Source organism: Corylus avellana, chromosome ca1 (assembly GCF_901000735.1).
Source record: "Corylus avellana chromosome ca1, CavTom2PMs-1.0".
Classification (NCBI taxonomy): Eukaryota; Viridiplantae; Streptophyta; class Magnoliopsida; order Fagales; family Betulaceae; genus Corylus; species Corylus avellana.
In genome coordinates, this window is record NC_081541.1 from 15,254,371 (window position 1) to 15,276,562 (window position 22,192).

Below are 22,192 nucleotides of genomic sequence, written 5' to 3' on the forward strand. Positions count from 1 at the left end.
TTTGTTCTTCACCTTCAGAATTCTGTATCTGATGTGAGATTTGAGTTTTTCTGTATTTGTCTTGTATCCTTAAACTTACAATTTAACCATGGAAACTCATTTCTACTGCATATCCTCTTGATACAGATGTAAGTAATGATGCAAAAAATAGTCTAGTGCAATGTTTCTGTTAAATATAGGAGTGAGCAGTATTTATACGGCACTCGAAAAGTGCAACCTGTTCCAATCCTTCAAGCAAAGTCTGCTACTTTATTTGGCAGATGGACTTGTATAATCTGTTAGTTCTTGAGTGGAAAATTTATTTTATCTTAAAATTCAAGAATGCGATTTAACATCTTTTGGGAGGAGTTGCCAAATTGTGGGTCTCATACTCATCAATATGACTGGAACTTCCTCCAGACTTGCTTAATTTGTTTTCATGCATTGAACATATTGTCTTTGGCAAGAATATCACATGTATGCTGATGGTTAGAAATTTCTTACAATTGCAGGGTGGGATGTCTAATGAATTATACAATAGTATTGCCCGTGTTACTGATGGAATTTATGAAGGTAACCCATAAATATGCTGGCTGTATTGTTTAGTTTTAACCTCATGATGGCCTTGATCTATGTGGATTTTGGCTGTAATTTAAACTTTGATGTGTTTTTGGAACTGCTTTAGGCATTGCAATTGGAGGAGATGTGTTCCCAGGCTCCACTCTTTCTGATCATGTTTTGCGGTTTAACAACATCCCACAGGTATTATCACTTTGATTTACTCCTTTTAGGTGCCTGCCAAACATTTGTCTCCTGTATGTGTAGTTTTCCTCTTTGACAAGTAATAAATCATCTAATCCTGCACCAGCATGCTATTTACATTCTGCAAGATCAAGTCCCTTCTCTTTCAGGGTCAGAAATTGATGTTCTTAATATCATACCTAAGCAACTTTCGGTGGTGAAAAGTTGCAGACTCTGTACTTTGACTGGCATGAAAGCTGACAAATTTTATAACATTGTCACCAAGTTTTCTTGTGTCGGACACTTTGCATTTATTGTTATCCTTCAATCTGAGATTTTTAATCTACCTCAGGTTAAAATGATGGTTGTTCTCGGGGAACTTGGTGGACGAGATGAGTATTCCCTGGTTGAAGCCCTGAAGCAGGGGAAAGTAAATAAACCAGTGGTTGCTTGGGTTAGTGGAACTTGTGCACGACTCTTCAAGTCTGAAGTACAATTTGGTCATGCTGTAAGAAACTACCCAATTTGTCTTTTACTGATATCTTTTTAATGCTGTAGTCTGTAAGGACATAATGATTATGTTCCTCGATATTGTCTAAATCAGGGGGCTAAAAGTGGTGGTGAGATGGAGTCTGCTCAAGCAAAAAATGAAGCACTAAGAGAAGCTGGAGCTATTGTTCCCACATCATATGAGGCTTTAGAAGCTGCAATTAAGGAAACGTTTGAGAAACTGGTTAGTTTCTGTGTATGATGAACTTTTATCAGTCTATAAGTAACCCCCCACCCAAAACAAGGTGTCTTGATATAAATTCCTTTCGATCTGCAACTAGTTATATTTATGTGCTTCTTATTTATATTTTCTGATAGGTTGAAGAGGGGAAGACTACACCAGTAAAGGAAATTGTGCCTCCTCAAATCCCTGAGGATCTTAACACTGCCATCAAGAGTGGGAAAGTTCGCGCCCCAACTCATATTATTTCCACCATCTCTGATGACAGGGGTACCTTTTGAACAAATAATAATTTGGTATTCATGTTTTTATGGCTTAGATATCATTGGCCCTAAATTTTTCTTTCAATCAATTTGTAGGTGAAGAGCCCTGCTATGCTGGTGTGCCAATGTCTTCCATTGTTGAATCGGGTTATGGTGTTGGTGATGTTATCTCTCTTTTGTGGTTCAAACGTAGCCTTCCTCGTTACTGCACACATTTTATTGAGGTAGGTTCATAGAGTTTTTTTTTTTAATTATATATTTGTAATCGTATTTGCTTAAACTGCTCACTTGATTTAGCTGATTGTCGTGTTTGTTTTCCATTTAGATAAACACTTAATTATGCCAGCAAACTTTTGTTTTCTTGTCATTTCACCAATACGTTTGACATTGGTCAGATATGTATCATGTTATGTGCCGACCATGGTCCTTGTGTCTCTGGTGCTCACAACACTATAGTGACAGCAAGAGCTGGAAAAGACCTTGTTTCCAGCCTGGTCTCAGGTAAATAGTTGCCATTTGATGGGTCTCTCACTGAAGTTACTACTAAAAATTACTGACAGGACTGGATCCTGTGAGCTGGTTTTGTAATGGAATAATGGCTGATGAACTTGTTAAACAGGTTTGCTTACAATTGGTCCCCGATTTGGTGGTGCCATCGATGATGCTGCTCGATACTTCAAGGATGCTTATGACAGGGTTAGAATTGATGGGGATTACGAGGAACCCTTTATTAGTTGATTTTAAATTATAAAGGTCTGAAATTTCTAACTTGCTATCCTTTTGCTGTGTTTGTCAGGGTTTGACACCTTATGAGTTCGTTGAAGGCATGAAAAAGAAGGGCATTCGCGTACCAGGAATTGGGCACAGGTATAGGGGTTTTCAACTCAGCATCTCTTTCAAGTTATGAAAAAACTAGAAACCATGAAGTTAACAAATTTTCATGCTTGTACTGACTATATCACAGATCTGGGTTTTGAAACTCTTTTTCTTTTTTTTTAATGGGCATTTTGAAACACTTCTTTATTTGGTGTGGAAAAGGATTAAGAGAGGTGACAACAAAGATAAGAGAGTAGAGCTGCTACAACGGTTTGCACGCACGCATTTCCCTTCTGTGAAGTACATGGAATATGCTGTGCAAGTTGAAACATACACGCTCTCCAAGGCAAATAACTTGGTGATGAATGTAGATGGTGCCATTGGGTCCCTTTTCTTGGATCTACTTGCTGGCAGTGGAATGTTCACCAAGCAAGAGATTGACGAGATTGTTGAGATTGGCTATCTGAATGGGCTGTTCGTGCTGGCTCGCTCCATCGGTCTGATTGGGTGAGTTGGATTACACAAAAAACATTTCTTATCTAGAACAAAAAACATTTCTTATCTAGACCATTGGGTTATGTTTTCTGTTGCTTATTAAGGTACAATCAAATTCTTGACATTGAGACATTTATCTCCTTGTTTATCCTCAAGTGTGACATGGTAGAGCTCTATGGTCCCATAACAGATTAGATGGTCCTATGTTCACCGAACATAGACATGACCTTTTTTGTCCCAAAAGCATATACGTCCATAGCTTTAGGTATCTAGCTTCCATTATATACCTTGGTGTAGTCAGGGAAAAATAAGTGGAGAAAAGAAAGAAAAAGAAAAAAAGAAAAAAGCACTGTGAAACAAGCTTACAGTGATGGTTCAGATAACTTTATCATGTCTCATACTTCTTTCTTACTGATTTTGGCCATTGTCCAAAAACAAGCTTACAGTGATGGTTCAGATAACTTTAACATGTCTCATACTTCTTTCTTACTGATTTTGGCCATTGTCCAAAAACAAGCTTACAGTGATGGTTCAGATAACTTTAACATGTCTCATAGTTCTTTCTTACTGATTTTGGCCATTGTTCAAAAACAGGCACACCTTTGACCAAAAGAGATTGAAGCAGCCGCTATACCGCCACCCATGGGAGGATGTCCTCTACACCAAGTGATGGCACTTTGCGTTTGCGTTGACCTGCGCGCTCAACTAGGCGTTTTTCTCTTCCAAGTTTCTGCAATCTGCTGAAATGGTTGTCCGAATATTAGACTAGTGTTTGTACTGCTAATGCCAAGCTAATGAGTATCTTCATTTGTAAGTTGTATCAAAATTCATAAGAGTGAACCCCTCAAATCATTTGTTAAACAAAGCTACGTTTCCTCTAAGAAATCCTGCTTTTGGTCCTGTTCTCAGAAAGAGATAATGAGATGTACCTGAAATCGTGCAGAGTGCTTGTCATTCTGGTCTCTTCATTTTGGCTTATACTACTAGTAATTCTAAAATAAGTAGGGAAGATTTCATAAAATTCCCTTTGAACTTTCACGCTTTTTTAAATTACTTTCAGGAATTTTTTATATTATTAATTGAAATGGTGGATCTTATCCCTTCCCATGTCCCACACATAATATATCTGAAAGAGAAGAAGGTTGAATGTAGCCATAGGCCCATAGCCATTAGCCATGTGTACAAAATGGCATCTACTTTGAAAACTCATCAACAGAAAAGTGATACATAAATAATTAAATAAAGTTGAATGCCGAGCCGAATCCAAATTGTGGTAGCCAAGCGGACATCTGGCAACCAATGGCAATCTCTGGTCTTAAACCAACCGAGATAGGATATTCTAATTCTGCTTCCGTGTGAAAATTGAAATACCTTTGGCTTCTTCTGTTACGTGGCGAAGGGAGACTTGTTTATGCATTTTTGGGTGTTTTTGTTTTTATTTAAATAATATTTTAATGTGACATCAAGATAAAAAAATAATAATAAATAAAAAAATTTAAAGTATTTTATGTTTTAGTTTTTTCTATTCACCAACCGTTTCAACTTACTAATAATATTTTAAGGTGGATATTATTTTTTAAAATTTGAGTGAGAAATAATATTCACTTTTTTTTTGCTTTTTTTTTTTTTTAAAAAAAAATAATAATATTTACTTAAGCTGATGAGAACACGTAGCATTCTTCTAAATCTTACTACTCAAATTACTAATAATCGGAACAATAAATTGCTAATTATTGAAAATCGTTTTGGAACAGTAGTTTCAACTTTGAAATGGAAGACAGAGTAGAACCCATGTACTTCCTAGTTCTAGACAACTACAAGTTAGTCAAATGATCATTTCAGTTTATTTGAACTAGAAAAAATCCAATTAGTTTTAAAAAAAGGGTAAACTTATTTTTTATATATATATTTTTTTGATAATTTTTCTCTTCTATTTACCCCAATTAGATTTAAATAGGAAAAATTACACTTTACTCTCCCAAAATTTTGGGCGATTTTCAATTCCACCTCTAATATTTCAATTTTTGCAATGCATCTCCCAAACTTTCAAATTTTTGCAATTCGACCAATTTTATCCCAAAATTCTTATATTGCTCATATATATATATACTTTGGTAAAAAAAAAATTGGGGGTGCAAAAATGGCCAGATGGCCAAAGAGGTGGCTACGGCCACCCCGATTTTTTTTTTAATTTTTTTTATAAAAAATTCGAAGTAATATAAGAATTTTGAGATAAAATTGGTCGAATTACAAAAACTTGAAAGTTTAAAGGTGCATTGCAAAAATTGAAATATTATAGGTGCCACAAACTTTAGAGAGTAAAATGTACTTTTTTTAAAGAAGAATCCAAATAGACTAGAGAATATCCAAATTGTCCGAGGAGGAAGTGTTACCCAAGATAGAGAAATATGTATACTATTTATAGAAAGTAAAGTTCTCGAATCTCGACATCATAAATAAAACTTTAACAAAACCGGAAAATTTGAATAAACTAATAGTAGATATGAGAAAGAAGAAGAATTTTATATATAATATATAAAAAAGACCACTCACTTGACCACCAATCAAAATGATCTAACATTCCCCCAATGGATCTTCCAATACCCAATGAAACGGAAAACAAAATGACGAAGAAAACACAAAGCAAGAGCAACGATACAACGGCAAAAGCAAAACAGAGGAAGAACTTATCCAGGAACATCTCCTGTCGTTCTTCACTCTTCTGGACAATTTTTTATTTTTTTTGGTTGGGTTGGGTTGGGTTTATTATTGAGCTGTCAGCTTTTCTTTCAGCTGTCTCCTTCATGTTAGTAGGAGTCAGCTGCCCCAGTGGATTGGTTAGTCTCCTTCATCTTTTTTGTTTTAATGATAAGAAAAACCAGTTCTCACTTCTCAGTCAAAAAAGAATATAAACCCAACCCAAAGCAATTTTTTTTTTTTTTTTTTTTGGGGGTTTATTTAGCAGGATAATGGAAAGAAAAGGGTATCGTCGAAAAAAGAAGAATAGGAACAGCAACTTGAGCGACACTTTTTACTGAAAACAAAATTGTACGACCAGCTTCCTTTCTGATCAAGACCCAAAATTTCCCATTTCACCCCACTGAGAATCTTGATCCCCAATGCTCATGTGGGTTTCTCCCAAATCGCTCTCTTTCCCACTCGCCACTACCTCCAAACCAAACAAGCGAACAAACACTAAACTGTGAAAGACAACAAGACCCCAACACGCCAACAACCCAGCAATGGCTTCAGGTAGCAGAGGCAACAACAACAACAAAAACAGCAGCAACCAATTAGCTCAGTCCTCGAACACAACGAGCAACATGAAGCTCCACAACGCCGAGTCCTCCATACCCAGAGCCATTGAACAGTACACCGTCGACGCTCGGCTTCACGCCGTATTCGAACAGTCCGGCGAGTCAGGCAAGTCCTTCGACTACTCTCAGTCCGTTAAAACCACCACACAGTCGGTACCCGAGCAACAAATCACAGCCTACTTGTCCAGAATCCAAAGGGGTGGCCATATCCAACCCTTTGGCTGCATGATTGCCGTGGACGAAGGCACTTGTCGCGTTATCGCTTACAGCGAAAACGCACGCGAGATGCTCGGTCTCTTGCCTCAGTCAGTCCCGAGTCTCGAGAGGCCCGAGATTTTGACAATTGGGATTGATGTGAGGACGCTCTTTACGCCCTCGAGCTCGGTTCTGCTCGAGAAGGCTTTTGGAGCTAGGGAAATCACGTTGTTGAACCCGGTTTGGATTCATTCCAAGAATTCCGGGAACCCCTTTTACGCGATTTTGCATAGGATAGATGTGGGGATTGTGATTGATTTGGAGCCTGCGAGGACAGAGGACCCTGCTCTGTCTATTGCCGGGGCGGTGCAGTCACAGAAGCTAGCTGTGCGGGCGATTTCCCAGCTGCAGTCGCTTCCCGGTGGGGATATCAAGCTCTTGTGTGATACTGTGGTCGAGAGTGTGAAAGAGCTTACTGGGTATGATAGGGTTATGGTTTATAAGTTTCATGAGGATGAGCATGGTGAGGTTGTGGCCGAGAGCAAGAGGCTGGATTTGGAGCCGTACATTGGGTTGCATTATCCGGCCACAGATATTCCTCAGGCTTCGAGGTTTTTGTTTAAGCAGAACAGGGTTAGGATGATTGTGGATTGCCATGCCACGTCAGTTCGGGTGATTCAGGATGAAGGGCTTATGCAGCCTTTGTGCTTGGTTGGCTCCACACTTCGTGCTCCCCATGGTTGTCATGCTCAGTATATGGCCAATATGGGCTCAAATGCCTCATTAGCAATGGCAGTTATTATCAATGGGAACGATGAGGAAGCTGTTGGTGGGCGGAGTGCAATGAGGTTGTGGGGCTTGGTTGTTTGCCACCACACTTCTGCTCGATGCATTCCCTTCCCTCTCCGCTATGCTTGTGAGTTCTTGATGCAGGCGTTTGGACTCCAATTGAATATGGAGTTGCAATTGGCTTCGCAATTGTTGGAGAAACATGTTTTAAGGACGCAGACTCTCTTGTGCGATATGCTTCTTCGTGACTCGCCTCCTGGAATTGTTACTCAAAGTCCTAGCATAATGGACCTTGTCAAGTGTGATGGGGCAGCCCTCTACTATCAGGGGAAGTACTATCCACTGGGTGTCACCCCTACAGAGGCGCAGATAAAGGACATAGTGGAGTGGTTGTTGGCCTTCCATGGAGACTCCACAGGTTTAAGCACAGACAGTTTGGGTGATGCTGGGTACCCTGGAGCAGCCTTGCTCGGAGATGCTGTTTGCGGGATGGCTGTTGCTTATATAACTAAAAGGGATTTTCTATTCTGGTTCCGATCCCACACTGCAAAAGAGATCAAATGGGGTGGTGCCAAGCATCACCCAAAGGACAAGGATGATGGGCAGAGGATGCATCCACGTTCTTCGTTCAAGGCATTTTTGGAAGTGGTAAAAAGCCGCAGCTTGCCATGGGAGAATGCAGAAATGGACGCTATCCACTCTTTGCAGCTTATTCTGCGTGACTCATTTAGGGATGCTGAGGCAAGCAATTCTAAGGCTGTTATAAATGCCCAGCTTGGGGACATGGAATTGCAAGGGATGGATGAGCTCAGCTCAGTTGCGAGAGAAATGGTCAGGTTGATAGAGACTGCAACTGCTCCTATATTTGCTGTTGACGTTGATGGCTGTATAAATGGGTGGAATGCGAAGGTTGCAGAGTTGACTGGGCTCTCTGTAGATGAAGCTATGGGGAAGTCCTTGGTTCATGATCTTGTTTATAAAGAATCTGAAGAAATAGTAGACAAGCTTCTTTATCACGCTTTGGGAGGTAGTCTATTTACATCTAATGTCTTTCTCCCTGCCAATTAAAGAAATTCAATAAGGGGGTGTATTGGCTTCCTGCTTAAATGTTTTGTTCCAGTTCATTTTGTACTGCACAGAGAAAGCCCTGCTAATTAAAACAATCATACAAATTGAGTTCTTTGCCATGGAAAATAGTTGCTAGTATGTTGCATTATATTTTTTTAAAAAAACTTTCATCTGCAGATAATCAAATGCATATTAAAGATTAGATACAAAGCAAGAAGTTACTCGCTTTGACTATGTATACTCTGATTATGTTAACTTGAATAGTTTGTCCATACACCTCAGCAATTGAGCATTATATGCTAGCCTCTCTTCAACCATTCTCTCCATATGACTAGTTAAAGTTCTAATCTGCCAAAGCGTAGTTATTTCTGATGTTGTGTTAATATATTTGCATTTTATCTTCCTTATATTAGGATATTTGATATTGTCCCTTATGATTATTATATGTAGCTTTGACTAAAAGGTTGAAGAATTTACATTATTTTCTCAATAACAAACCTAGTGGATGCCCTCTCATGTGGTTGCTGATTACTTTGTTAGCCATTGGACATGGACAGTGGCATGAGTGTCAATGTCCAATATAGGTATGTAGTGCCAACACAGTGATTTGAGGAATAGAGTCCTCAACATAATGTTGGTGTTCAGAAATGGTGTCCTGTGCCAAAATAAAAGAGAGGCTAAAGTATTAATAACCTTGATTCATGGGTTGGAAGGTCTGAATCTTATTTTTTTAGCTTGGAAGGGATCTTCTATTTATTGGTACATAGTCTTGGCTTTGAAAGGGAGTTGGTTTTGGTTACATTGTTTATATCACTTTAGTTTAATTAATGCAGGTGAAGAAGATAAGAATGTAGAGATAAAACTGAAGACCTTTGGCCCTGAGAATCCTAAGAATGCTGTATATGTGGTGGTCAATGCTTGCTCCAGCAAGGATTACATGAATAATATAGTTGGAGTTTGTTTTGTTGGTCAGGATGTTACCGGTCAGAAAGTGGTGATGGACAAGTTCATCCACATACAAGGTGATTACAAGGCTATTGTTCACAGTCCCAATCCTTTGATCCCTCCCATATTTGCTTCAGATGAGAACACTTGTTGCTCAGAGTGGAACACTGCCACCGAAAAGCTCACTGGGTGGGCCCGAGGGGACATCATGGGAAAAATGTTGGTTGGAGAGGTTTTTGGCAGTTGCTGTCGGCTGAAGGGTCCAGATGCTTTGACAAAATTCATGATTGTCTTGCACAATGCAATTGGAGGGCAGGACACAGACAAGTTCTCATTTTCCTTCTTTGATCGGAATGGGAAATACGTACAAGCTCTCTTGACAGCAAACAAGAGGGTAAATATGGATGGCCAGATTATTGGTGCCTTCTGCTTCTTGCAGATTGCTAGTCCTGAGCTGCAGCAAGCTCTGAAAGTTCAGCGGCAACAAGAGAAGAAATGTTTTTCAAGAATGAAAGAGTTGGCTTACATTTGCCAGGAAATAAAGAATCCTTTGAATGGTATTCGTTTTACTAACTCGCTTTTGGAGGCTACGGAATTGACCGAAGATCAAAAGCAGTTCCTTGAGACTAGTGCTGCCTGTGAGAAGCAGATGTTGAAGATTATAAAGGATGTTGATCTTGAGAGCGTTGAAGATGGGTGAGTTTTTCTTAAACAAATTATTTTGATTGACGAGTTTTGGATGCCTGTAGCAATATTTTGTCACTTGGCTACTAAACTCTTACTCAAAGTGTGCTTTTTCCATCTCTTGCTTAGGCTTTCGCACTAGTGCGCTCTTCCGTTGCTTGTTTGTTTACAAGTTTATTTCATATACAATGTGAACTAGTCACAAGTTATTGTCATCTCTCTATTGACGCCACCAGGAATCTAAATCTGATGTGTGTTTCAACCAATTATACTACAGCCAGCTTGATATAAGGCACTTCCCTATAATTGTGTCTTTCAGTTAAGTCCAAAAATGTATTAATATGGATGGGTGATAACCTTAACATTTGTGTAGATGTAATACTCTGTGATGTGCAATAGTTTTTTTCTTTTTTTAAAAGCAAGATTATATTGAACATAAAAGAACAAGTACACAATGAGGGGTGGGGGACCCTAACAATCATCCTAGTATAGTCAAAACCCAAAAAAACATAAAAAGATTGCGAATGAGCCAAATAATTGGTCCTACCCAATGCTTCTTCCCACATATGCGGAGAAAGGGGTCATTGGAAATGGCAGTTTTTAAGGCAGTCCTAGGGATAGGTAGCTTGGAGAGCTCTTACTGCGGCGACAAGAAACCTTGGTAGCCACAGCAAGGAAGATTGCACTAAGATCAACTGGAGCAAAGCCATTGAAGAGGAGCTTCACTTTGATGTCCGACAAGGGAGGTGTCCCGCTATTGATGCTTAGGGGACATTGGATTTGGATCTATCAATCTCCATAGGCAAAAAGGGGGTACCGCTATAGAGAAGCTGATGAGGGAGAGGATGTATGGGAGAGCAAAGAAATTGATGTGTGAAACCAAATTGCGGTGGAGGAGAGCGATGTGGCGTGGTGCAGAGGCCGACGAAGGTGATGGGGTGGCGCGTGGACAAAGATGGAGGCAGTTGGGTAGTAGATCTAACTTCCAAAATACAAACATAAAGAGAGTGAAAAAGAAGAGAGGGGAGCAAGGTTTGGGGGGAAATGGAGGGAGGAGGCAAAGCTCTTCTATTACGATCCTAAGTCATACATGGCTTAAGTGTAATTTTAACTATGTGTATATAAGCTCTTGGGCTCCCTTCCCTTGCAAGCCGGTATTTTAAGGTGAATTTTACTTAAAGTTTGTATCATTTAGTATTAAAGTCAGGCACCGTGTCACGGGTTTAAGTCACAGAGGGGACTTATGGGATAGAGTGGGTCACCGTGGATGTCGATTGTAGAGCTTGGTGGTATATTAAAATATTAAGTGTCCCACATGGCTTGTACAATCTCAATTATGTGTATATAAGCTCTTGGGGACCCTCCTCTTACAAGTAGGCTTTTCAAGGTTGAGTTTTACCAGAGGTTTGTACAATTTTCCCTCCACCTTGAGTACTTACAAGGGAGGGAGAGACCTCTCACTTAGAGGGGAAAAACTCTCACACACAGAGGGAGAGGGGAGAGCTTCTCTCTCTAAGAGTTAGAATGTTAATTTGCGATAGTTGGAAGATTACAAATTTTGGGGATCTCAAAAAATCTACACGTGGATCTTGGTAAATAATTGTGTATTATCCAAGTAAATTAAATTTTTATCATTCCGTGTCATGCATTGCGGTCTATAACCTTGCTTAAGGAGAGGAAACATTGAGTCTATTTGTTCAAATGTGTAATGGCTTATGGCTTTAAGAATCGCCAACCACATTCTCTAATGTGATTTCTAGTAATAATGGTTGTGTCACCTTGCTTCTCCTTTTCTTTTTCTTTTTCATTGCTAACTTTTTTTTTTTTATTGCTAACTTTTAGCTTTATAAAAACATGCTTATGAATTGATCCACCCCAAAGTCATTCTTGTAGATTCTCATTTGGGTTCTTACTTAGTTCAGAAGGTACTTGCTTGAAGTGGTATGTACCATGATGATGTTGTCAATCTAAATCTATTGACTGCGAGTATTACTTGATTGATGTTTACTCATCAAAACTTATTCCACCTATAGGCTGACTACATGATCTTTTTCTATCTTTTGACTTTATGATGCTGTCAATTGTGTGTGTGTGTGTGTATAGTAGGCTTTTCTGCTAGGATTTGTCAAAAGTGGGAAAGTGGCGAAATGTTCGTGTTGAGAGAATAAATAAACATCATTTCCTTTTTTTAAAATTTGCATTATATTTCTGGCCAATTACATATTATAGCTTTTGATTGAAAATAATGTCTTTTATTTTTAACTTGTGTTCATGCATTGCTATCATGCTTAAATTCATACTTGTATTAATATCAAAAGTTCAGCATAATTTTGTTAATGAGAAAACATGACTTAAGTTTCTAATTTCTTTCAGAATAAGTTCATTGGAGCTTGAGAATGTAGAATTCTTACTTGGGAGTGTCATAAATGCTGTTGTTAGCCAAGTAATGATATTGCTGAGGGAAAGAAATTTACAATTGATTCGGGATATTCCAGAAGAAATCAAATCATTGGCTGCTTGTGGTGATCAAGTAAGAATTCAACAGGTGCTTGCCGATTTCTTGTTAAATATGGTGCGTTATGCACCATCTCCAGAAGGTTGGGTAGAGATTCATGTTCGTCCAAGCTTGAAGCAAAATTCTGATGGAATCACACTTTTGCACACAGAATTCAGGTATGTTGACTTGCATTCATTTTGCATTTTTTTCAAAAATATTTTGATGGATTAATACTGATTTATTAAACAGCAACTATGTAAGTTGTCTTACTCTTTATATATATATATATATATATATAATTGAAATGTTTGTCTGTTTGGGAGCAAATAAAATTGTGCTGGTTTTAATAAATGGTCTATGGGATGAGTTGGTTGGTGCTTTGCCAAAAAGAGTGCAAACCCAAGTGTAGGCTATCGCAAGTAATAATTCTCGGTAAGTACGAGGTCGATCCATAGGGAATGGTAAAACACTAGAGTATAATTCTTATTATTGTGAAGAAAAGTAAAAAGATTTGATTTTGGTTTCCACCAAAAAGCAGAGCAATGGAATAAAACCTAAATTAAAAAAAGTAAACCATGAAACTAAGCTAAATAAATTGGTGTTGGAGAAAATTATGGGAAACACTAGGATTTCAAGGATCCACCTAGCATTATATTACATATTCCTGAGACATATAATTATAGCTCAATTAGGTAGAAGTTCAATTCTCATAATCAAAAGATAAAGCAATAAAGCACTCTAAAAAAATAAATTAAATTGAATATGGTTTAATCAAGAATTGGATTTTGATAACATGACACAATAAATTAAGCATTTATTATAAATTTGAATCATATCAAATCAAATAGAATAAGCATTTGATATAACGAAAATAATAACAAATCAAAATAAATTTGCTCTCATGAAATTACTTTCAAATTAAAATTATCTCTGACATTCAATTATTGAACTATGAAGAATAACAAATAAAATAGTCTCACAATGCATAATAAAAATACTAGGCTTCACTCCTAGCCCTAGCTAGATATTTAACCACTCAAGTCTATGAAAATAAATTCCATTGTCAAAGTGCTAAACATTAACAAAATAAAGAGAATAAAATTCGGAGATAAAACACTGAAAGTCTTTGAGTCCCGTTGTCTATCTCCTTTCTTTCTCTTTCTTCTTTCTTCTCTTTTTTTTTTCTTTCTTCATTGTGTTATTTCTCTTCTTTTTCTTTGGTCCCATGTAGGAGGTTTTCTTTGTATTTCTTTTTTTTTTTATTTTCTTTTCTTCTTTTCCTTAGTTGACTTGGTCTTGTTTTCTTCTTTTGGATTGCACGTGGGCCATTTTGTTTGGCCATTCAACTTTCTTTCTTTTGTTTAGCTTCTCATGTTTGGGCATTAAAAGTCTCTTTTTCTTTTCATTTTTCATTCCTTGGCTTGGCTAGATAATTATGACAATTCCTACAAAATACAATTTCTTGCATTAGAGTATCTTTTATGGTCAAGATTAATAATTGAACATTTTTCCACAATTGAATCTAAAATGTAGGAATTAAAATAGAACATAGTATGATAATGCTTATTTTAATAGAGAAATAGGCACTTTTAAGCTACTATCAGTTGGTTTGATGAGTCTGTGGGAGAGGCTGTGGTGTATGGGGAGACATTTTAACATAGTTCAGTATCCTTGTGAAAGATCAGGCGACTCTAGACAAACACAAGCGATGGTGAAATTCTCAAAGTTCATTTTTGAGCAGGGACTCATGGATATTCCATTGGTAGGGGGGAAGCTTCACTTGGTCTTATAGTCGGGCTGTTGAAGCATGGTTAAGAATTGATAGATTCTTGCTATCTATGGAGTGGGAGGAATATTTTCCAAATGTGACTCAGAGACGTCTTCCTCGATTATTGTTTGATCATTTTCTGTTGATGTTAGATTGTGGAGTAGGGAGTAGGGGTGGTAGATCTTTTAAGTTTGAAAATATGTGGTTGCAATCAGAAGGTTTTGTAGAGAAGGTCAAGATGTGGTGGGGATCGTATAATTATGAGGGGAATCCTAGTTATGTGTTAGCACAAAAATTGAAAGCATTGAAAATTGATTTGAAGAAATGGAATGAGGAGGTTTTTGGTGATGTAGGGATGCGAAAGAGGGAGATGGTGGAGGGTCTTTGTGCGTTGGATCTACTTGTTGAAGAGAGATCATTAACCGAAGATGAAAGAATTAAGAAAGAAGATTATTCTAGAGAATTGGAGCAAAGTATCTATCTTGAAGAAGTGAGTTGGAGACAAAAGTCAAGGGCTCTTAGGTTGGGAGAGGGAGAGAACAATTCAAAGTTTTTTCATCGTTCGGAAAATTCACATAGGGGAAATAATTCGGTTGAATCCTTAGTGTTTGATGGGAATATGACTGATGATTCAGTAGTAATAAAGGATCACATAGTGAACTTCTTTAAACAATTATATTCTAAACGGTTTATGTGGCGGCCAAAGATGGATGACCTTTCATTTCTTTCCATTGATGATGGGGGGAGAACTTGGATGGAAATAGAATTTGAGGAAAGTGAAGTGATGGAGGTGGTGAGAAACTTTAATGGAGATAAGGCGCTAGGACCTGATGGATTTTCTATGTTTTTTTTCCAAAAATGTTGGGAGGTTTTAAAAGAGGACATTATGGTGGTGTTGAAGGAGTTCCTTAGACATGGAAGATTCGAGAAGAGTTTTAATGCTACGTTTGTTTCTCTTATTCCAAAGAAAGCTAGGGCGGTGGAGATTAAATATTTTCATCCTATCAGCTTCGTGGGTGGGGTTAACAAAATTATTTCAAATGTTCTAGCAAATAGGTTGAAGTTGATATTGGGGAAGATTGTCTCAATTTCTTAGAATGCGTTTATTAGAGGTAAACAAATTATAGATTATGTTTTGGTGGCGAATGAATGTTTGGATAGTCGACTTTGCTCTGGGGAACTAGGTATTTTATGTAAATTGGATTTGGAGAAGGCCTATGGTCACTTTAATTGGGAGTTTCTATTATATTTATTGATTGATGCATCTTTGGGGAGAGATTGCAAGGTTGGATAGCTCATTGCATTTCTTCGATTTGGTTTTCCATTCTCATTAATGGTGCGCCCTCTGGTTTTTTTAGTAGTTCACGTGGTTTAAGACAGGGGGTCCATTGTCTCCACTTTTGTTTGTGAGTATTAAATATGGTAGTATAAGGGGAGATTGGTGTCCTAAGGAGGTTGGGGGGCTCTATGGCGTGGGAGTGTGGAAATGTATAAGGTGGGGTTGGGATGGTTTTGCTCAATATGTGAGATATAAGGTAGGAGATGGATCTCATGTGCTGTTTTGGCATGATGTTTGGTGTGGGGAGCAACCTTTAAAGGTCTCATTTCCGTAATTATTCACTATCGCTTGTGGCAAGGATGCGTGGGTGGCGGATAATATGCAGCTCCAGAATGGAAACATTCATTGGAATATTATATTTACTAGACCGGTGCATGATTGGGAGGTGGAAGTGGTTTTGGGGTTCTTTGAGTTGTATTCTCAAAGAGTAAGGCATGGAGGTGAAAATACAATTTGCTGCATTCCATCTAAAAGGAAAACCTTTGAAGTTAGGTTGTATTATCAGGTATTATCGGATAATGTAAGGTCCAATCTCCCTTGGAAGAGTATTTGGAAAGTTAAGGCTCCCTCGAGAGTAGCGATCTTTGTTTGGACGGTGGTTTTAGGGAATGCCTCAACTTTGGCTAATTTATGAAAGATGAATTTTATTGTGATGGAGTGGTGTTGTATGTGTAAGAAGTGTAGGGAGTCTATTGATCAGTTATTCTTTCATTGTGAATTTGCAACTGAATTGTGGAGTGCGCTTCTTCAGCTGTTTGGTGTTGATTGGGTTATGGCTATAAGGGTGAGTGATTTGTTGGGAAGTTGTAGGGGACAATTGGGAAATCGTCATGCTTTGCAAATCTGACAGTTGGCTCCTTTGTGTTTAATATGGTGTCTTTGGCGGGAGCGGAACACAAGGAGTTTTGAAGATTATGTGAGTGGTTTACTAGAGATAAAGAAGATGATGCTACAATCCCTGTATACATGGAAAGTGGCCTGGAATAATTTGAATGTCTCTAATTTTTCTGAGTTTTTGGAGTTGTGTTCTTATTTTTCTATAATTTAGGGATTCTTATACTTCTCGTGTTCTAGGGTTGCATCCCTTTGCGTTTTAAATGAATATACATCTACTTATGAAAAAAAAATGGTTTTCTTGATTTGTTCACTCCTTTTGTCTCCCACTGTCATTCAGCATTCCTTAGAATCAATTTAGTGAGGCATACTCAGGTTGTGGATCATTATTTGTGTTCTATGAATCTTTCTTACAAAAAGAGCACCAGTCCTGTCAATTTATCTTTGCTTTAAATCTACCAGAAGTTGGGCACTGATTCAGCCAAGTTGAGCATTCAATCAGAACTGAAGTGGTTGACTCATAATGTGAGTTGGGTAAAATCATTTGAATACCACTTATTATGTAAGTCGTCAACTTATCCAAAAACATGATGTTTTATAGCGGGATTTTTTGCATGTAATATCCCCACCCACCCCCCTAACCCTCACCCTGAAGAAAAAAACAAAAATCGTGTTATCATGGCAGGGTTATTAATATTATCTCGCTGGTCTGATAAGCTTAGAGGTCCTCCGAGGCTTGCGCACACTATCACATCGTTCTTTAGATCTGTGTCATCAACAGCTTGTCTTCATGGCTTCTTAGAGCAGCTAATAAAGATGAGGATGTTTTGGTGGAATCTTTAAGCCTGTTTCAGTTCTTGTGATTTCATATATCAGCAATAATTTTTCCATGCATGTGGCTTGATTTATTATAGATTGTTTTCCATGACTTTCAAAAGAGGGCTTGGACTTACCTAATCTGCCAACACTGATATCCTACCAAATTCTTTAGGGTTGGCCTTTAATTTGACCTAACCAGCCAGAGTTGCATACCTGATATAGGAAGTTCTTTTTTTTTGGCAGAATTTATTATATAGATTTCTTAGAGAAACAAATAATAATTGAGCTTCAAGCAAGTTGATTACTTGATATTGGGTGAACAAACTTGGATGGGCATATATGTACTTATGATTCCTCTGTACTTTATGTTGGCATAGCCCAACTTACATATCTGCTTTGTATTTACTTTTTGATTTATGAATTCTTTATTGGCAATTTATTTTGTAAGAAAAGAATATATATGGAAGTAATTGGTTATTATTGCAACTTCTCTTCCTTCTTACTCTCAAGTTTTTATATTAAATATAAAAACATTGCAAAGTTTTATATTAGAATAATGAAAATTGGTTCTTGGACATTAAGTGTTTGAAACTTGAAACAACGGCTCAGAGAATGTATAACCTTTGCGAGAAGAGTTAAAAGTGTAGAACAGACAAATAGTGAGAGTTGTGAAAGAAAAAAAAAGGAGGAAAATAATTAAAAAGGAAATGAGATCCTAAGTTACATGGAGTAATTAAGTTATCTTTTAGCCTTCTCTGTCAAGGGTAAAGACATATTTCACCTTCTCTTGATTTTGTTTTTGGTAAAGATGCCTTTCAAATGGCAATGAAGTTTATGTAATTGTTTGCTTTCCACTTAACTAATATTGCTGATGTTACTTGTGAAGGATGGTATGCCCTGGTGAAGGTCTCCCTCCTGAATTGGTTCAGGACATGTTCCATGGCAGCCGATGGACGACTCAGGAAGGCCTGGGGCTGAGCATGTGCAGGAAAATTCTAAAGCGCATGAATGGTGAAGTCCAATATATCAGAGAGTCAGAAAGATGTTATTTCTTAGTTGTTATTGAACTTCCCATGCCTCGGACAGACTCAAAGACTGTTGACTAGGTTGTCAGGATCATTAGAGAGGCCCAAAACTTGAAAGCTTTCTCAGATACTTCTTCTTCTGGCATATACCCTTTTTGATGGCTCGCATAAACCAGCACTTAGGAGGCTTACACTTGCAGCAAAGCCACTTGATCCAGTTGATTGGTATTCAATAAAAGATTGAGAGCATTTAGAATGTTAGATCCACCTTGCTGTTGGGCAAAAGGATCAGCAACCTACTAATATAAGGCAAGTGGGTGCCATTTGAGATTGTTATTGAAGATTTTCACTGATCATGAGAAGCAGTTGCCGTTGTGGACTTGGTTGGATTGACTCGCATATTTCTCCTTCCATAAGCATGTGTTGTACTTATTGTTTGTACTATATACATATAAATATATGTATTCGAGTTCCCAAAATAAATGTAAAATATTATCCTCTGCTTCAGGCGGCAATTGTTCTGTGTAATAAAGCCAATAGTCGTGTTATAATTGTTGAGTTTTATGTAATATATTGGTTTTTGAACTTGGTTTGGAGCAGCATGCCAGCAAGGTTTTAATATCTTTCTGGGAAGAAGTTTTGATACCAAACTGATGTTTATCAAAATGAATGTAAAACAAAAGATCACGATGTAGGAGAATCTAACATGAATTTGTTTTGGGGTTTAGGATATGTGAATGTGTGATTTTTTAGGGGTGAAAAGGCAGTTAGTAAAATTCATAAATCGCTTAGGCATTTAACTGGGGGTTAGCAATTAATAGCCTCAATAACTGTTAATAGTTTTTTTTTTTTATTATTTCAAAAAAAAAAAAAAAAAAAAAAACCCAAAACTACGTGGTTTCTATGGTAATACCCTATTACATATGACATTATTTCTAAATTTATATATATATAAACACAAAAACGACATCATGTATTATATATGTGTGTGAAGGAGGGTTAAGGGTTCGCAGTTTTTTTAAAACAAAATACCGTTAACCGTAACCGCCTAAGCAGTTAGCAATTAGTGGGTGGTTGATAACCGTCCGCCTTTTTAACCCTAAATTTTTTAATGGTTTAACATAAGAAAAAGAGTTCGAATGGCTGTACCTAGACGGCTAGACTATAAACAGTAACTATTTGAACCTTCTGTTTTTTTCAAGGTTGTTTGACAGCTATTTGATAATATAAAAAATAAAAATAAAATCATATTTAAAACTGGTTGGAATTCCAAACACAATTGCTGAAAAAAAAAAAAAAAAAAAAAAAGACAGATTTCCTATAAACATCACACAATCCTCAGGAGCAATAGTTGCTGAAAATTTCATCATAGCTATCTTTCAAAGCATGTGAAAAGGAAAGAGTGTCAGTGTGGATGGACATCAGCAAGTGCTCCATCCATCTCTGTGGATAGGGCAGGGGGGGATGGATGCTCCACTATCCTCAACAATGGGGGATGCAGCAGCAGCAGCTCTACTAAATTAAGTTGACCAACAAAAAGATAAGTGTATTAGTTGTAGCAGCTGAGATGGTTTGCAATTCTTTTTTGGACTCTTCTTGGAGCTGCCATCAAAAAGTTGCTTCATTGGGATCAAAATATAGCTGGATATTTATTAGTTTCTACCCAAATATTTTTAATTATTATAACATATTGTATAGTTTATTGATCAAGATAATATATATATATATATATATATATATATGATAAGGATGTTGGAGCTCAGATCAGTTTAGGCTTTTATTTATTTATTCTTGTTAATGAAAAAAAGTTTAGAGGCGTAATTAATGGAAGTGTGAGTTGTTTCTCCTCCTTATTGATGATGCTAAGTTATCCAGCATTTAAGGACACAGAAGAAGAAGAAGACTTGACGCTGTCCCTTTTGTCCCCATCACTCCCAGCTTTTGTGTGCGTGTACGCCCACAATTATGCCCAACTTCCAATCAGATAAACAGAAAAAACTCAAACACCTCATAACTCTCCACTCTTTGACGTGACAATAAAATTTATTAATAAATTTATTTAAAATTTAATGATAATTTTAATGTCACATCACAAGTTATAAAGTTGATACAACACAACATTTCTTGTTAAAAAAAAAGAAGTGGTTCCAAGAGAGAGAAACTGCTCTCTTGCTTCCAAAGGTGAAATCGACCTCTAAACTCATAGAAGATAAAGTCAAATTAAGCTTGAAAGGGGATCTTAATATGTTCTTTTTCCTTTTTCTTTTTATCTTTTTTTTTTCTTTCCTTTTTCACTTGAACTAGAAAATCCATGCATAGAAGAGTTGAACTTAATTTGGTGTCTTGGTGAAGAGACGAGAGGCAAGCAAAGGTTGTTTTTTTTTTTTTTTTTTTTTTTCACTTTAATGGTATATACACCACCATTTACATGATGTAGACAGCTTCTAGACAACAGCCCTGCAATTCTTTTGGAGATATGCATGAAGCATTTCATACATATCAACTTCTTATGACTAATTACATCCATTATCTAATAAACCTAATCTTTTCCAACTCTGTAAATCAAAGAGGGAACAAATTGGTAATCGCAGCCAATCTAATGAATCATATGCCCCTGTATATTAAGAAACATACCCGAAGAATCAATGATTGGATATTGTACTCCAAGCTAATTGGAAACTACAATAGGAAGGAAAGCACGCATAAGTGACCTCATCAAGTGTACCAACGAAAAAATACTTTGATGTCTAAATCAGTGTTTTAATGAGGAAAAACACTTTGATATCAGGATAGTCGAACTATAATTTTTCGTAAACGTTCTTTTGGGATTGTTACTCTTATTGTTCAGGGTCTGATCGGGTTTGGCTTGCTTGTAGTGTAACTTGTAAAGATGAGTCTTATTATGTCAACCCTCAGCTTGAAGCTAGGAATGTACAAGCATAGTTGTTATAACCGTCCAATAACCGCTAATTGCTTATAATTGTTAACCGCATAACTGTATAATCGCTTTGTAGGCGGTTTTAGGGGTATGGGTAATCGGTTAATAACCACTAACCATTATATATATATATATATGTTTTGGTGTTTTTTGTATTAATTTTAGATTTGCAATGTTTTGGATTTGTATTTGGATTTGAAATGTTGGTATTTTAAGCAAATCACCCCTCACACTTACATACTACTATTTAATTTCTTATTGCAATTTTCTTTCAAGCTTTCTTCATCTTCTTATACTTGTTTATTAGAACACTTCACCTATTCTTAGTTGAGCATTTCGACAAAGTAAGGAAAAACATGCTAGAACAAATGAAAGAGTGCCCGGCCTTGATGCATGTTGTATATATATAACCTCTAGTATTAAGAGTAACGTTAAATTAGGTGTTTTAACAAGCGTGTATGCTTTTATATTTAAAATGAAAACCTAAAATTATTTAAAATAAGCCAAAAACACTATAAAAAGCTCATGTATAAAAAACGGTTATCAACCGCATATGTCGGTTATAAAATAATCGCTAACTGCTAAAGTGGAGTGGTTGCAGTTATTAAAATACAATAACAGCCTTAAGCAGCTGCAGTTAACGATTTTAGCTAATATGTGGAGTCCTTTACTTGCGGGATTATTCTAGGTACACCATTGTCCAAATCTTTCTCAATTATCCGTTCAATCATTTTGAGAGACCAAAAAAGGAAGAAAAGAAAAATCATGAACAAATTTGCGGTTGGGGCATTCTCTATCAAAACTAGAATTGGAAGATGGAGATGGAGCTTAGAATGAAGGAACAGAAATTGACCAATAGGAAGAGCTTCTTGCAGAAAATGCAAAAACTTGCCTAAGAAAACAACTTCAAAACACGCAATAATTGCCGTGTAGTGCACGCTCCGTGTGTG

At 37.1% G+C, this 22,192-nt stretch overlaps 2 protein-coding genes across 2 annotated transcripts; both read left to right on the top strand.

Annotated features, from left to right (window-relative positions):
• The first annotated feature begins 449 nt into the window (after positions 1-449).
• LOC132166227 (ATP-citrate synthase beta chain protein 2-like) lies at positions 450-3,978 on the top strand. The gene is made up of 11 exons (XM_059577009.1): positions 450-552; positions 665-741; positions 1,073-1,228; positions 1,325-1,453; positions 1,588-1,720; positions 1,810-1,937; positions 2,109-2,214; positions 2,333-2,409; positions 2,510-2,580; positions 2,752-3,036; positions 3,619-3,978. The coding sequence occupies exons 1-11, from the start codon at positions 459-461 to the stop codon at positions 3,692-3,694; spliced, it is 1,332 nt and encodes a 443-aa protein (XP_059432992.1). The 5' UTR covers positions 450-458; the 3' UTR covers positions 3,695-3,978.
• Positions 3,979-5,989: 2,011 nt separating this feature from the next.
• Positions 5,990-18,866, top strand: LOC132176189 (phytochrome B). The gene is made up of 4 exons (XM_059588329.1): positions 5,990-8,352; positions 9,227-10,034; positions 12,396-12,695; positions 18,166-18,866. The coding sequence occupies exons 1-4, from the start codon at positions 6,267-6,269 to the stop codon at positions 18,383-18,385; spliced, it is 3,414 nt and encodes a 1,137-aa protein (XP_059444312.1). The 5' UTR covers positions 5,990-6,266; the 3' UTR covers positions 18,386-18,866.
• The last annotated feature ends 3,326 nt before the right edge of the window (positions 18,867-22,192 follow it).

What these genes read in the sequence shown, in the direction of transcription:
- LOC132166227 (XM_059577009.1), top strand. Translation starts at nt 459, where the DNA reads ATGCTGATGGTTAGAAATTTCTTACAATTGCAGGGTGGGATGTCTAAT. An exon ending in GGTTTAACAACATCCCACAG is followed by an intron (nt 742 to 1,072) that starts GTATTATCACTT and finishes AATCTACCTCAG; the next exon opens with GTTAAAATGATGGTTGTTCT. An exon ending in GTACCAGGAATTGGGCACAG is followed by an intron (nt 2,581 to 2,751) that starts GTATAGGGGTTT and finishes GGTGTGGAAAAG; the next exon opens with GATTAAGAGAGGTGACAACA.
- LOC132176189 (XM_059588329.1), top strand. Translation starts at nt 6,267, where the DNA reads ATGGCTTCAGGTAGCAGAGGCAACAACAACAACAAAAACAGCAGCAAC. An exon ending in CTTGAGAGCGTTGAAGATGG is followed by an intron (nt 10,035 to 12,395) that starts GTGAGTTTTTCT and finishes AATTTCTTTCAG; the next exon opens with AATAAGTTCATTGGAGCTTG. An exon ending in CTTTTGCACACAGAATTCAG is followed by an intron (nt 12,696 to 18,165) that starts GTATGTTGACTT and finishes TTACTTGTGAAG; the next exon opens with GATGGTATGCCCTGGTGAAG.